Below are 16,688 nucleotides of genomic sequence, written 5' to 3' on the forward strand. Positions count from 1 at the left end.
CGGGCACTTAGAGCTTCTACTTTGCCTCTGTTCTCATTGGCGACTCTATTTCCTATGTGGCCTGATGTGATCAGTTAGCACTTTTTCCAATTCCCCACTTCCGGACATCTCATCGATTCGCTTCTTTAGAGTGATACAATCTTCGGTGCAGTGGGACTTGGTTCGGTGATGTGTGCAATAGCGTTGGCGCCTGCCTGTGAGTGTTCTTCCTTCCTTGTTGTCCTACTGTTCTCCTGAACGTTGAGGTTGTTGTGGATCAGACGGCGCCCTTGGTCCTACTAACTGGTGTATCTGTCTCACCTATCATCCTACTGGCATTGGCCGTTTGTTCTTTTGTCTTTGTCTTTGGAATTGCTTTGGTTCCTATTCTCTGGCTTTGTTTCCTACTTCTGTGGCTCTAAAAGGGCCTGTAATGTGTCCTCCGTGTTAACGAATTCGTTTGCTCAGTTCATGAATTTCCTTAAGATGGAAGGAGTTTGTCTGGCCAGTTCAGACATGAACAGGCTTCGAGGCCAAATTCCCCCTAGGAAGGCAGCTAGGGTGATCTTCTCATCTTAGTTGTCCGTGGTGAGCCTTTCTTTGTTGAAGCGTGTCAGGTAAGCTTTTAGGTTTTCTCCCTCCTTTTGTTTTGTGGTCAATAGATAGGCGGTCGGCTTACAACGCCTTCTACTTGCCATAAATTGCGTATGGAACTATTTTGCCAACTCCTCAAAACTGCCAATGGTTCAAGAATGTAGGGCTCCAAACTAGTCTCGTGCTATCCATTTCAACGTTAGTGGGAATGCATGACAAGCCACGTCCTTGGGGAAGCTGTGAAGGGTCATATGCATTTTGAAATTTTCGAGGTGATCAACGGGATCCTTGGGACCATCGTATAAGTCTATCTGCAGCACTTTAAATTTGGATAGTAGTGGTACCACCATGACTTTCTCGTTGTAAGGAAAATCTGTATGAGTAAAAAGCTGCTCCACGGAAGAGGAACCACTTATCGTCTTTGCTATCTCCTCATACTTGTCAACCAGACTGCGCAGTTCATCGTGCATCTTTTTCTTCTTTATTTCTTCATTGTTTGCCCCCTACATGCTCTGTGCATCTCCTTCAACCTGCCTGTTTTGGACAGAGGGTTATCCTTCTGCCGTTTCAATTCTTTGTTCACCTTTTGCAGTTGCTCAACAACTACCATCACTTGTTTCAGCCTTTCTTTGGCTTTCGCTAACCTTGTCTCCACTTCCATCATGCTTGTTTCTATATCACAATTTACATGTGATCGCGTGACGGTTGACATGTGAAAATCACATTAAAGTCTATAAAGATTCCACAGAGGATGCCACTGTAAAGGACGTGTTTCACACCACCAACCACACGGATGACTTGCGACAATAAAGAGACGACATTGGTTGCCCTGGGGAGACTCCAATGCTTAAGTTAGAAATACAGTATGATAATAAATATATGTAAAGATGAAGTGAAGTGCTTGTTACCTCTCGTTGATTATTTACAGAAGGACATGGAGATGGAGTGATAGCAAATGACTCTAATCACCATTCTCGTGTGCTTATCTTTCATGATCCCTTATTAATCGGAGAGGATATCTCCTTTTTTTGCAGGAGTTATCTGGCCTAAGATAATTGTATCCAACTGTGGGTCGGATCTCCAACTCTCTGGGAGTTATCTTCCACATGGTCGTGGTTACGGACCCTTTGGTCGTGGCCCTCTCAATCCTAAGCTAAGGTTTTGGGCCGGTTTCCTAGTCGTGGGCTTGGTTACTCGGAGGGATCCAAATATCCTCTCCACTGGTCTATCCAGTTATTTATAAAAATTATCAATATACTATTATTTATAAAAATCAATATATGTATGATTATTATTACAATGTTTTGTATAATCATATCTTAAAATTATTTTATAAAATATGATTGTGCAAATGATCACAATGTGTGGTGTAAAGATTTTAGAATAGTAATACTCTTGTGACAATAGAGTTATGCATATGATTTCCAATTCAAAAACAAGTGAGTATTGATATCCGACTGTCATGCCATTAAAATTAATTATATAAATATTAATGAAATCATTTTCATCCTCAATTCAGTTATCTTCAATAATATATTAAAAATTTTATGTGCAGTTATTTTTATGTATTTTTTATACACCTAACTGATGTGATTGACTGTATCACTTTTTTTAATATAAAATAATTACTTTAGCTAATCACATCGATGAAATGTATAAAAAAATAGAGAAACTCTTATTGCAGTCAGGTGGGGAAATCGCTACGTAGTCGGTGTCGTCCACGTAGACAAAAATGAAACGAACTGTTTAATAAACAAAACACAACGTCCCGTTTTGAGCAACCCAAACTTATCTTCCTCTTGTATCTTTCAACTTTTTCCCTAAGCATTTCTGGTCCATAGTTAAAACCTTGGAATCTTGAAGCTGCATCTAACAATAAAAGATCCAACTTTTCAGGGAAAGTATCCATGTGCCGGCACAAGTCATTTACTCTAATGTCATTCTGAATAACCTTGCTCTTGAGTACATGGCCCAATGCCTTAGTTGTGCCAATAAAAGATTTGGCAAGCTCAGACTCTCTAAGCCCATCCACCACTTGATGGAAGTCAAATAACAAATGAGCATAGTCAGAAACCAGTATCCTTCATTTGCAGGAAACCCCATTGGATTCTAGGCTATCGATTTCTTGAAACAATCCCAGTAGATGCACCATAATTCCATTCCCGATAACAAAGTATCCTCATCAAGGATACCGGAAGGAACCAGGTGAAGGGCAAATTTTTTTCCCTCCGCATTGTAGATAGTATGTCCTGCATTGGCTCCAACCTGACAACGAGCAATAATATCAAAAATTCACATGTGATTATTCAATTGGATTTATATTTGAAGCCTGAAGGTGCTTTTGTTGTTTTCTTCCAAGAAAAAGAAAATCATAGAACAACCAAAAAGTATACTACTGGTGAATGGCTACTCAGACGAAGAGCAAAACTCACAAAGATGAGACACACGAAGAGCAGGACCCACGAAGACGAAGACGAGACCCACGAAGACTAGAACACACGAAGATCACCAAAATATTCTATTAAAGTTCATCTACCCACATCAAGAGACCCCCTCCCTTCGAAGAAGAAGAGCTCCTGCACTTGTTTTCGTCTGAACTTTTTTCTTTTCTAGCTTTTTACTTCTATTTTTGTCTGTTTTTTGTCTTTCTTTTTTTAAGTGGTAGACTGACATGGCAGCGACTCCCAAGCATTTGCATCTTCCGACTGTACGTAGAAGAACTATGAAAAATATAAATCGCATAACTCATCTTATATTTGAAGTAGTTAAATATATAAAATCAGTCCAAATATATCATTCCTGAAAAGGACAAAAATGTACAATACAAATTGCTGCTTTTATAACAGCAAGTTGTATATCCGCCATAAAAATCAACGGCCCATATATTATCATCCGGTCGAGTCCAACAACTTCAATCAAGTGAAGTCAACCCAAACCAAAAATCATACGAATATACGATGTGGTGGCCCGTGTGACGTCCATATTATCTATGTATGCAGGCACTAAGATAGTTGACCCCTCCATTTCAAGCAATATCTTGATTGTTTTTTCCCTTCCCAAAACCGAGTCCACCTGAAACTCATCGGACTGAAGAAGAAAGCAGTAGAAATTCTGCAAGTGTATTCATTAAGCAAATCAAATTATTCAAATTCAACTCCACAGGAATCTGCATTTTTTCTCTATTTGATCGATATGAAGGATGACGATGCCCTTCCGACAACGACGACGCCTAATTGTAAGAAAGAAAGCTCCGATTCGAGTCTCTTTGGTAAAGGCCGGTATAAGTTCTGGGCATTCGCCGCAATTTTGTTGCTCGCATTTTGGTCAATGTTAACCGGTACAGTCACTCTCCGTTGGTCTGCCGGTAACCTCAACCGTCTCTCCGACGACCTCGATAATCCCATCCGCGACGATCTGGACGTCCTCGTAAACTTCCCTTTTGCGTCTCGCTTGCTCTGCATTCTCTTTGCGTGGTGTTGGATCTTTCGTTGGAATTTTGATCTATTTACTTGGCGTGCAGGAAATGGAGGAGAGGGAGAAGGTGGTGAAGCACATGTGGGACGTGTACACTAACAGCCGTCGGATCAGATTACCGAGGTTCTGGGAGGAGGCCTTCAATGCTGCCTACGAAGATTTGACCAACGACGCCCCTGGTGTTAGACAGGCCGCCATTACTGAGATCGCTAAGATGTCTGTGCGCTCCGTTCATCTCGATCCTCCTCCCGTCCAATCAACGGTTCGTATCTTCTTCCCTTCGTCTTTTTCTTAGCGTTGCGGATGGGTACCTTCCTTGAGAGCTTCATTTAGGTATTTTGGCTGAAATTATGATTCAACATCCGGCGTTTCGAATTGATTATTCTGCTTGCTAATTTTCTGCCATCTACAACTAGTATTTGTTATGTTTCCATTTAATAGTCAAATCTGCTTGTCCAACTGCTCCATAAACTAAAAGGTAGGAGGTGGAAAGCTTTCATGCTTTTTAATCAACTACGTAATGTGGGCTTGGAATGAAGAGAAGAGTGATGATTAGGCGTTTAGCAAGTAAAGTTGGTCGAACGGATGCGGAAGTTCAGGTGTATTGTTGTTTCCGTTGTGAAGTTGTGCTGTTGGGGATGGGAAAACTCTGCTAATTCGAATGCCAACAAGTCTTGGATTTTATGTGTACGCGTTTGGTCTAAGATATTATTGATATTATTATGCCTAATCTGTTTAATCTCACTGTTATAAACTTCTTCTGAACCTGTTGTTAACTATGGATACCCTTTGTATCTTCATTGTGTTTGGTTATATTGCTTTCTTAAACATTTTATCGTTCCTTTAAACTTCGTTTTGATGTCAGTGCTGTATCTGTTTTGACAGCTTGAATGCTTGAAGATGTTTTTCCTCTTCTCTCTTCCACTTTCCTGTAGATCTCCATCATTGCTACATTTTCTTTGGCATATTCACCTAAATTTGATCCACATTGTACTTTTTCCTTCAAGACCACACATTACCTTCTCCCCAATCTGAAGATTTTTCACAAGACGTCTTCTGTTACTGAGAACTAGTTTTTCCCCACGAAAATTGTGTTTATGAAAATTTACTTGTTGACATAACAATCATCTTAGCTGTAAAACTTTATGGTTTGTATAATCAGCTTTTTGTTTGGTCTTTTGGGCGGGGCAGGGGTATCGTTTTAAGGTTATGTGGGCAACATAGGCTACACAATAATCTAAATTTATTTTTTCACTTTTGTTTTGTAAGGTAGTAATTCATTAAAATACAAAAGGAAAGGGGACAAACCAAGCACGTGTTATGTATAGAAGAGAACCGCCAAAAAACATGTAAAAAACAAAGATCCAAAGTTCGATAGGTTTAAGTATTTTAGCAAGGTTGTGAGAAACAATTAGTTGCAACCATCCAAGCTAAAAGCAATGTTAAGAACATTAACTTCAAACATTGTAGTCTAATCAACACACATGCCCACAGACCTAACCAGAATACTTTTTTTGATTGGTAAACAGAGTTTTATTGAAAATAAGATTAGGCAAGAGCCCAAGTACATGGGACATGTACAAGAGTGTCACTTATGCATGTTAATCTAGTGATACAGAAAATTCATGAAAATTATTGCCGTTAAAATCTGTTACAATCTACCAAATTATTCAAAAAGAAATTTTTAAGCTTATCCATTGATCTCTTGCAATCTTCAAAGCTTCTTTCATTCCTCTCCCTTCAAAGACACCACCACATGCATAATGGGACCATCTTCCATATTGCTGAAATGTGTGAATTGCCTTGAAGGCCTCTCCAAGTTTATAGAAGATCAATCACCCTTCTGGACATCACTAAAGCTAGTCCCACTCTAGCAAAGAAGTCATTCCATAGGGTCGTAGCAATCTCATAGACTCACTAGGAGCATTAGGGCCCCAGGAAAGAAAAGGGTTACTTCCAGATCAGGGATAATAAATAAAACTGAAACAAGATTTTTTTTTTTTTTTTTTAAACAAGATAAAATTGTCAGCCTACAAATGTGGTTTCGATCCTTTCGGTGATGCAAGAAGTTGTTAGATGATCAATGGACTCTCCACTCTTTTTGCACATGCCAACACCAATCCATGACTAACTAGAATATTGACTGGAAGCTTTGCATTTGTTGGCATGTGGATGAACACCTCTCTGTTATTTATGAAAATTCATTTTAAACATCATTGATGGGTTTGGCAGAACACCCTAATTTTGTTTTTTTTTCTATGGATCCATAATAGGTTTACTAGGCTATTTTAATGGGCTGTTACAATGTCTTAAAGGCGACATAAGTTTTGCAAACCTCGTCTTAGAAAATTTCTATTTCCTCATCCCCTCTAATTAGCCCATAACTCCTGACCCGACAAAGATTTGCTTAAACCTGCCGTCCTTAGTTTTAAGAATATTAGATGAAAATCTTATGTATGTGAATAAGCAGGGTTTTTTTTTTTAGCCATAAATACCAAGGGTTTTGGGCCATATTTTCTTCAACGCATAGATTTTTCTGGTTTTATCACAGATTAGGTAGAGTTATTATGTGGACCTGACAGGCTTGGTCTCCCTTTATATTATTAATAGTTTAAGGAAAATCCATATGCCAAGGAACTGAGTTCCATTCTGCTAGAGGGAGGACACACCTTGAATCTTCACAGGTATATATGAAAGTGATGAGCATATTGCATGACTTTAAAGTGCTGTCTGGTGCTATCCAACTGATCACCACGTCTGTATTTTAAATCTGCTTTGTTACAAATAATCCAGCCAAAGTAATAGGAATTAGACCTAAGACAATTCCAAATAGCAAAACTTCAATCATTTTAACTTTAATAGCCTGTTTCCGAGGATTTGGATAGAAAGAACATCATTGATGAGAGCATCAAAGTCTCATTTTATAACTTCAGAATTTGGTTTCTATGTGAATCTCGTTCACCTAGATTAAAAATGATAAAAAAACTCACATCCTCATTGTTTCCCTGATTGTTTGAGACAATGTTATGATATTACCAATTTCATACAAGCCAATTAAAATAAAAAAAATTGTTTGAGATTATGTTGTCTGCTCTTTTCTTGTTGTTTACATATTGGGCCCCAGAAGTATTAACAGAAGTGTGTCGCTGCTGTTTCTTTCCTCTTTCTATATTGCCAGACTGCACGAGAATTGAGTAAGAGTTTGAAACGAGCAAAGAATGGCAGGGAAATATAAACTCAATAGGGGATCATCGATGATGTAAAGGATGATGGGGATTCAAGGATCACATCTTCACTGGTCTGTACTACAAATGCTCATGTGCTACCCCAAGTTTGTGAAAGGTAGTGACGGCCCGAATCCTACTCGGTTCTTAGGTGGTTTCATAACAAGGAGAAACTACCTATTTAATTAGGTTATTGTTCTTACAAATTTTTGCCGTCACAATATTCCACGCGGGTAGTGAATTGATAAGTTGTAGATCATTCAAGCGAACAAATTTTTTTGATCAGGTTTTATTTAAATTCAAGGAAAAGAATTTCCAAAACTCTTCTGTTGAATAGGAGTTCCTTGCTTACATGGACAGGCATGTAAGTTAAGCATTGATGTCTTGATTAAATATGTTCAGAGAAATGCTTGTTGGAGCAGGTTGATTCCACTTCTCTTGTATGCATAACAAGTTCAAGCTATTAAGGGAGTAATGCTCGTTGCTTCAGTTGTCTCATCTCATTGATTTAATAAATTCAAAAGGAACATATATTGGAGGGGTGGATTTGTTTCTCTTCTTCTTCTCATAAAAGTAAACTTATAAATTGATGTAATTTAATGAGATACGTTATATAGTAAAATTATTTTTATTATAAGGTAGATCTAACGTATTATGTGAAGTTATATTTTTTGCGATTGTAGTAATTCTCTTTATCTTAATTCTACATTGTAAAAGCAACGAATACCATCTCAAATGAACATCAAACACGCAAACATAGAATTGCTTGCCCTTGTCAAGTTCATTTATGGACCTCCCAATTCAGTTATAAAACGAGGAATGGTTCAGAATTTGGGACTTTGAACTCTTTGTCGTCATCCATCCGAACCTAACTAAACACGTTTGCACAATTAGTTAAATAAATAAAAACTTTCTTAATTTTAATCCGTTCTGCAAAAGTTGCCTACTCTTCACTTATAATTGGCAATTGCAGACGTGTAGGCTATAAAAAAAAAATGTTTTCAATTTCGAATATGAGCTTTGCTACTTATCATCTCCATATATCACACATTACATTTATTTTTATTTTTTTAATTTTTTTAGATTTTATTTTTCATAAACTAATTGATTTCTTCTATTCATTATTTGTACACTACATATTTGGTAAGAAAAAAATATAAAAAAATAAAAAAATTATATATAATATGTGTTATGAGGATAATGAGTATAATTTTTCTTCGAATATTATTATCTAATCTACCTCTTAAAAGATGTTTTATTTAAATTGTTAATTTATAAAACATCATAGCAAACAAATTATATATATATATATATAAAGGAAAAAATAAAAAATTAGCAGCGAACCAAATCAGGCCGTCTCACACTACTTGACCCGATTGGAAAGTAGACTGTACCAATTCCCACGTATAGCTGAGCTCCAAACCTTCAACTCGCAAGCCGCTGAACGCAATGAAGTGCCCGTACTGCTCATCGGCGCAGGGACGGTGCGCTACCACTAGCTCCGGCCGTTCCATATCGGAGTGCGCATCGTGCGGCCGCGTGATCGAAGAGCGGCAATCGCAGCCCCACCACCTCTTCCACCTCCGCGCCCAAGACAACCCTCTCCTCCTCGTCACCTCCGACCTTCCCACCCTCGACCCCCACCACGACGACCGCGACGGCGAAGAAGATCCTTTCGAGCCCACCGGCTTCATCACCGCCTTCTCCACCTGGTCCCTCGAGTCCAGCCCTCTCTTCCTCCGCTCCTGCCTCTCTTTCTCCGGCCACCTTGCTGAGCTTGAGCGCATCCTTGAATCTTCTTCTTCTTCTTCTTCTTCTTCCTCCTCTTCGACGGTTGTGGTCGATAATCTGAGAGCCTACATGCAAATTATCGACGTAGCCTCGATTTTGGGCTTGGACCACGAGATATCCGACCACGCGTTTCAGCTATTTAGGGATTGTTGCTCCGCTACTTGTTTGAGGAATCGTAGTGTGGAGGCGCTTGCCACTGCTGCTCTTGTCCAGGCCATTAGAGAGGCCCAAGAGCCCAGGACCCTCCAGGTACCTCATAATTTCATTCGAGTTCTCCCATTATTCTATTTCTTTGTCCTTGTTTTATCATCTGGTATAAGGTTATCTCGGTATTTTGGAAGTAATTGGTGCAACTGGGGCTAGGACTTTGAGGAACGTGAAGCTATTTGCTTGCTCTTTCACAATGTGGTATTCGGATTTTGTTTGTATCATTCTTTCGCTTTATTATTATTATTATTTTCTGATAAGTAAAATAAAACTTTATTAGTACAAGTATTTAGGCGAGTATAAAAGAGAAAACACCTAAATACAAGCTAGAGTTAGAAAAGGAAACAAGAAAATTTTGTTAATATGATTTTGAATCATAAGCTCTAAAATCCGGGCTTTTCTCCTTTATATGCGACGTTACAAGGAGAGTTAAAATGCCGGAACATATATTTGTGTTTGTGGGACAAAATTTTGTGAAAGTGAAAACAGCTGGTGGTTTATACATATTTTTTTGTGGTCTATAGCAGTAATCTTTGTTGTATGTGACTCGGTATCTTGATGGGATTTCCTCTTCCCTCTGGTGGGCAATCTTGCTTCCATGTCAGTGTCGATTGCATCCACAGTGTTTTCTTGGCACAACCTGCCAACAAGTACAAATTCAGCCATAGTTATTTCAGTCGTTGCTGATATATGAATGCTCCTCTATCCTTTATGTGTGTCACTTCAAGTAGTCTTTACCAATGCTTGATATCTGATTTTGCATGCAGGAAATCTCAATTGCCGCGAATGTACCCCAGAAGGAGATCGGGAAGTACATCAAGATACTTGGAGAAGCTTTACAGCTAAGTCAGCCCATTAACAGCAATTCCATATCAGTCCATATGCCAAGGTTTTGCACGCTTCTCCAGCTCAACAAATCTGCTCAGGTACATTTCTTGTATGCAGAATACTGTGTTGGATGACTTGGGAAAAACTCCTGCACTAGAAAACCCTTGATACCATGTGGTATGGTAATCATACATTAGGTAGATGACAGCAATATGATGCCAAAAAGATTTTGGGAAAATGGGTAGAGTTGGATAAAAGAGAATTGTCTATTAGAGGAGTTGGGAGACTGAAGAAAAAGAAAAGGAATGGTAATAACATCAAGAGGAATTTCCTGTGCACCCCCGGGATTAGTCGGGACTTTGTTCTTGGATAACTGGTGCCAAATCAAAAAAGCATCAAAAGAGGAGTTTCACAACTTTTTATTTCAAATGGTTGCAAGATCTAACTCTGATTTTGCAGTTTCATGATGTCTATTACACCAAAACCTTGTTTTTCTGGACATTCAGAAGATGTATTTGGTCACCTTCTAGTTCACATATGAAGAGTTTGTTAATTGATACAACGTTGTAACCCCTAGGGGTTGGCTAAAGTGGTAAAGGCCTTGGGCTTTGGAGTCTGCTCCCCCCAGGTCTAAGGTTCAAATCTCCTTGGGTGCAAATAATCTCTAGGGGCCTTCGGATTGGGAGATTTTTTTCTTGAATTACCCAAGGTGCACTTGTAGGAAACTCCTTGTCGAGGGCCTATGCACCCCCCGGATTAGCCGGGACATTGTTCCTGGACACCCAATGCCAATCACAAAAATTGATACAATGGTGTGTCTGCACTTTCTTTTTCCCAATCATCAGTTGGGTTTATGGTTGTGTAGTCATTTTTTCATAGGAATGGTCTGTGATTCCTGTTGGTGGTGTTGAAATTTGATTTGATAACTGTTTTTATATAGAAGTTTGCTCTAGTGAGAATTTATGCCCTCTATCTTTTCATTTTGACCACGGCTGACCATGGTCCTGCATATCATTTTAGGAGCTTGCAACTCACATCGGAGAAGTAGTTATCAATAAATGCTTCTGCACTCGAAGGAATCCTATTAGCATCTCTGCAGCGGCTATTTATTTGGCCTGCCAACTAGAAGACAAACGCAAAACCCAGGCAGAGATCTGTAAGGTGACAGGCCTCACTGAGGTCACTCTTCGTAAGGTCTACAAGGAGCTATTAGAAAATTGGGATGATTTGCTCCCATCTAATTACACTCCTGCTGTTCCTCCAGAGAGAGCTTTTCCCACAACTGTGATTGCTTTAGGCCGTGCTTCAGCAACTAAAGTTGATTTATTCGAATCAACTTCTTCACTGGACAGAGACAAGCAGCTAGAAATTAAAGCTAACAAGCCAAATGAGGTCCCAGACACGGGCCATCAGGTTAGGGCAAAAGAGGAAGCTGAAAGTAGAGGCAACTCCTACGTACTGAACAGACCACCAACACTCTGGCAACCCCAAACTCCACTTGGGACGTCTGGTCCTAGGACAGTAAGTGAAAAGAATCAGAATATCACTCGAGGAACAGACATTAATGAGCTGCACCCTAACCGTCAAGAGTTAGAGCAGAAGGCAGATCAGGACACAAATCACGTGACCAATCCCCTGAAGCCAAACCAACTTGCAAATCCGCCAACTTCAAGTGCAAGTTCTGTTTCCCGGCAGTTTTGGCCCCCCGCTATTTCCGTGCCTCCAAATGTTCGATATGTTCGGCCACCAAATGTAGTGTCAGGTTATTCCGAACATAAAGGAACTGGGAATCAAAATGGAAATAGAAATGCCAATCAGTGTAGGGATCCATAGCCACAGAGGTATATACTGCCTTGTTTCAGTCCTGTATTTACCTGTAAAATACTAACATTTCCGACGAACTCTTTTGATTCAGTTCATTGCCAAATCGAGAATGTTTCATGTTTTAGCAAATCTCAGGTGTTAGGTTTAGTAGGGTGCCATTAAACTGATGATTGATGAAACGAAATTATTTCTGGTTGATGGTCTTGAAAGCGCTTATAGCTCGTATCTGTTTGTTTCCATATGTGAGGAGCAAAAGACCATTGGAGTGTCTTTTTCTTGTCCAGCTGTCCATGGAACATTCGAATCACATGACACGCTGCGTTTGGTATTCATGCCGCTTGTTTGAATTTTGTACGAATTAAAAGGATCGCACAGCAAGCAGAAGTACGCCGGAGATCTTTGCATATCAAATTGAGAAAATGAAAAGTAGATTGGTTTCACTTTATTGGCTTGTTTCGTCTTTTTTTTTTTTTTTTTTTTTTTTTTTTCTCATATCGTTTAAGCTTATGAATTGTTTGAAGTCTTTGCTATTGGAGTTCAACTCCCATTCTCTTTTTGTATCAATTTTTTATGGCTTTTTAATTTAAATTTGCTGAACTGCTGCAGAAATTCGAGGTTTGGAACCCAAAGTAAAAAAGCCAAAGACCAAATCCCGGTTTAGAAAATCTTATCATAAAATGTTGGGGTAGATGCCTAATTTAGCAATTTGTTTGGTACCATTGTAATATATGCATAATAGGCTCCAAATCCATGGAGACAAGTCCCTAGTAAAAGCAAGATTTTCAATCAATCTAAATCCGGATTTGATTCATCCAAATCACGGCCAAACAAATATCTATATTTCAATGTATTTTGATAACAATTTTGTAATTGCTCACTTTTAGGGTGAGAACCTCCGAGAAGAAGATGAAGGAAAAAATAAAAGATTATTTTACTTTCTAGATGCCTTTCTCAAGATTTTCCGGTACATATAGTTGTCTGAATTCTTTACGTGGCCAAGGCCAGCTAAATAGTAAAGTTATAAAACACAACAATTCAAATCCTAATCCATACAGGCCCAAACCCATTACATCTAACAATCCAAAATCCAATGAAATAACAATCTACTAAAATAATACCAAGGGAATGATATTTGCACGTGGGCCGATCCTAGGCGGTGCTCAGCACATAGTTGAGGAGCTGAGGGGTAAGATATCCTCAAAAGGGGTAAGTTTGGTTGGTACGTGTGGGGAGGAGTTATACTACCACTCTACTAGAGGTACCCACGAGGACCAATCCTTACGTCAATCTCCAATAAAACATCTTAAGTAGTTCTCTAAGGCTTTGTTGACTGCCTCTATTTACCTATCGATTTGATGATGGTAAGTTGTACTCATGCCCATCTGAACCCCTTGGAGATTAAAGAATTCCTACCAAAATCTATTGGTGAAGGTATTTTCTTAATCAGAGATGATTGAGGTGGGTAGTCCATGTAAATTGAATACATTTTTTAGAAAGAGTTCTGCTACGATTTTTGTAGTGTATGGGTGCCTTAGAGCATTAGTATTGGTGTATCTAAAGTTTTAGGCAAATTTTGAATAAAAAATGTCACCTTTTGTCTTTTGCCTATCCATAATAATTTATATCCCACATTGAATTAGACATATCACTAGCTATAATAATAAAATATTATTATTTTTTAAAATTTTTAAATTTTTTGTCTAAACATTAATGTATACCTTTATATATATATATATATATATATATATATATATTTGGCCTAGTTTTTTGTTTTACTTTTCATAATTTTTAATAATCTACACACCAAAATACATAAAACCTATTAAGAGAAGAGAGAAGAGAGTTTGAGTGTGAGGAAAAGAGATGAGAGAGAAAATAACATAAATTAATCAATTAGAGGGTGAATAGTAACCATACATATTTAGATATTTACTGTAGCATTTAAGGCAAATGGTTTGCATTTGCCTCTTCCAATGCAGGCACTTTTAAGGGATTATTAGCCAAATTTTAGATTGCAAAAGCATTTGGCTAAGTCAATACCAATACTCTTAGGGGGTGAAATGGCTATACTTATTAAGTCTATCTACCACTACCTACAGGTTGTTGAAACCATTTGAGTTAGAAAGTACTTCAATAAAATCCATTGTTATGTGAGTTCATGACTGATTAGGTACTCGGAGAGGAAACAATAATCCACTTGGAAGAGTGTTGTCCATCTCAATCCTTTAGCATAAGTCCAACAGCTTGTTCATGAATTCTTCATGCTGGGGTATATAAAGCCTATTTTGGTATAAAATCTTATTCTCCTCTCAAAATGTTCTGGTGGTAATTGATCCTTTATAATTTGGAAATGAGACTTTGTAATTGTTCATCAATAGCATGGGGTGCCTTCAATTCTTCCAGCTAACCTATCGTAGGAAAAATTATTAGGGATAGAGAACATTCATCTTCAATTCCCTTCCTGGATAGGGCATTCACTACTCTGTTGTCAATTTCCCTCTTATATTCAACCCCAAAGTCATACTCGAGGAATTTAGTGATCCACTTTTGCTGCATATGAGTACCCACCTTTTGATCAAGCAAATACTTAAGGCTCTGTTGATATGTTTTCATTATAAAAGATGTCCAAGTAGATAGGGACTCCATTTAAGCACAATTGAGACAAGCAAAAAGCTTATTCTTATAAGTAGACATCATTAGAGTCCTCTCTTTAAAAGCTTGACTGAAAAAGGCTAGGGCCTCCCATTTTGCATTAATATTGTTTCGACAGCATTCCCTAAAGCATCACACTTTATAGCAAAAGGGATGAAGAAATTTGGTAGTGTAACAACTAGGGGATGCATGAGAGCCTCCTTCAACTTTTGAAAGGCAACCTTAGCTCACTCATTCCAGTGGAATTTTTTGCAAACGTCTCTGTGAGAGGTATAGCAATCCCCCCCCCCCCCTTCCCCCCCTCCCCTCCCCTCCCCCAAAATATCCCCCATATCCTTTAATAAACATGAACATGTGATCGTAGTCTATCAATCCCAAGAATCCCTTTAAAGCCTTGAGTGAGTTAGAAAGTGGTCATTTCCTCATAGCTTGCAACTTGTTAGGATCTGCTCGAACTCCTTGAGCAGAAATTAGGTGGCCAAGATAGGAGATCTCATAGCACCCAAACTTGCACTTGGATTGCTTGGCATAGATTTGATGTTGCCTCAAAGCCTCAATGTTATTTATAAATGCTCTGCACGTTCTTGTTCATTTTTTTGTATACCAAAATATCATAAAAAAAATAAGAATAAATTTTTTAAGATATGGTCAAAATACCTCATTCATGAGGTTTTGAAAAGTAGATGGAGTATTGGTTAGCTCAAATGGCATAATTAGGAGCTCATAATGTCCTTCATGTGTTCTAAATGCATGTCTTTGAAACATCCTTTGGCTAAACCCAAATTTAGTGATGCTTGGACCTTAAGTCTAGCTTGGAAAATATTACTATCCCATGTAACTCATCCATAAGCTTTTCTACTACTGGTATAGGAAACTTATCTTTAATTGTGACACTGTTAATCCCTATATAAACTACGCAAAGTAGCCAAGTCCAACTTCCTAACCAAAAAGACAGGTGATGGGTATAGGCTTTAACTTGGCCTTATGACCCCAGTGTTCAACAACTACTTAACTATTTTTTCTATTTCATCTTTTTGGAAATAAAGGTATCTATAAGGCCTGATTGAGATTGGCTTGTTGTCTCGAGCTAGGTTAATGGCATGGTCATGGGATCGAGGGGAGGGTAGGCCTTTTGGTTCACCAAAAAATCTACGTAGTGCTTTAATAAAGTCTGCACTACTACTGAAGGAACATCTTCATTTTTCTGCTCACTGCCATCATCACCTTCTATCACTGTAAGACTACTCCCTTCTTCACAAACTTATTAAATTTATGAAAAGAGCATTCCTCAATCATTTGGGATGCAACTAATCCCTTTAATTCTACTGGTTTCCCCTTATAGTTAAACTTCATTGTCAACTCCTTAAAGTTCCAGAGAATTTGGCCTAATTCTCTTAGCCATTGGATACCAACACCATGTCACAATCTATTAATACTAGTAAATGAACATCAATAGAGAAGTTGGCATCTTGGACTTTAACTCTTAACTGTAATAACCAAAAAAAAAAGGACCAACCTCATCCCCTCCCCTTTTTCTTTCCCCTTCTATTTCCTTCCTGTAAGTTCTCCCCTTCTCTGATTTTCTCTCTCACACAAAACCCCATTTCTCTACTCTCTCTGACACACACCCCCTCCCTCATCTCGTCTCTCCCTCTACCCCCCTCCCCCCACTCATACTCTCTCACACACACCCTCTCTCTCTCTCTTCGGTCCACACACACGCACAACCCCCATCTTACCTCTCTCTTTCTCTCCCCCTCTCAATTCCCCCCCCCCACCATTGTGTGTGTATATATATATATCTTTACTCTCGCTCTCTCTCTCAATGTATTTAATAATTTAATAATATCCCTATTCTCTATTTCCCTTTCAATGTTTGTCCTTGCAACGTAATAACCTCCATCCACAGCCATCGCTCCTTTTCATTTTATCACCACCAACAACAATATTAGAAAATTTTTTCTCCCTTATAAGTAGCATATTTAATGAATTTTGAATATGAAATTTGTTAAGATCTGGTATTGTGAATTGTTGAGAATATACTTAGTTGATTATGTTGTTAGGTTGTATTGAAAATGAATTTAATATTCAAGTGTTACTGGTGGATACTAGCTA

The 16,688-nt window shown here is 38.5% G+C and overlaps 2 protein-coding genes across 2 annotated transcripts; both read left to right on the top strand.

Annotated features, from left to right (window-relative positions):
* Positions 1 to 3,571: 3,571 nt before the first annotated feature.
* LOC121247660 lies at positions 3,572 to 7,757 on the top strand. Its single transcript, XM_041146061.1, has 3 exons — positions 3,572 to 3,999; positions 4,094 to 4,309; positions 7,226 to 7,757. Exons 1-3 carry the CDS (start codon positions 3,766 to 3,768, stop codon positions 7,280 to 7,282), a joined length of 507 nt encoding a protein of 168 aa, XP_041001995.1. The 5' UTR covers positions 3,572 to 3,765; the 3' UTR covers positions 7,283 to 7,757.
* An 856-nt stretch (positions 7,758 to 8,613) lies between these two features.
* LOC121247658 (plant-specific TFIIB-related protein 1) lies at positions 8,614 to 12,050 on the top strand. Its single transcript, XM_041146059.1, has 3 exons — positions 8,614 to 9,311; positions 10,037 to 10,195; positions 11,118 to 12,050. Exons 1-3 carry the CDS (start codon positions 8,721 to 8,723, stop codon positions 11,928 to 11,930), a joined length of 1,563 nt encoding a protein of 520 aa, XP_041001993.1. The 5' UTR covers positions 8,614 to 8,720; the 3' UTR covers positions 11,931 to 12,050.
* Positions 12,051 to 16,688: the final 4,638 nt, after the last annotated feature.

This window comes from Juglans microcarpa x Juglans regia, chromosome 1S (genome assembly GCF_004785595.1).
Source record: "Juglans microcarpa x Juglans regia isolate MS1-56 chromosome 1S, Jm3101_v1.0, whole genome shotgun sequence".
NCBI classification, from domain to species: domain Eukaryota; kingdom Viridiplantae; phylum Streptophyta; class Magnoliopsida; order Fagales; family Juglandaceae; genus Juglans; species Juglans microcarpa x Juglans regia.

What these genes read in the sequence shown, in the direction of transcription:
- LOC121247658 (XM_041146059.1), top strand. Translation starts at nt 8,721, where the DNA reads ATGAAGTGCCCGTACTGCTCATCGGCGCAGGGACGGTGCGCTACCACT. An exon ending in AAGAGCCCAGGACCCTCCAG is followed by an intron (nt 9,312 to 10,036) that starts GTACCTCATAAT and finishes TTTTGCATGCAG; the next exon opens with GAAATCTCAATTGCCGCGAA. An exon ending in AGCTCAACAAATCTGCTCAG is followed by an intron (nt 10,196 to 11,117) that starts GTACATTTCTTG and finishes ATATCATTTTAG; the next exon opens with GAGCTTGCAACTCACATCGG.
- LOC121247660 (XM_041146061.1), top strand. Translation starts at nt 3,766, where the DNA reads ATGAAGGATGACGATGCCCTTCCGACAACGACGACGCCTAATTGTAAG. An exon ending in GCGACGATCTGGACGTCCTC is followed by an intron (nt 4,000 to 4,093) that starts GTAAACTTCCCT and finishes CTTGGCGTGCAG; the next exon opens with GAAATGGAGGAGAGGGAGAA. An exon ending in CTCCTCCCGTCCAATCAACG is followed by an intron (nt 4,310 to 7,225) that starts GTTCGTATCTTC and finishes CTATATTGCCAG; the next exon opens with ACTGCACGAGAATTGAGTAA.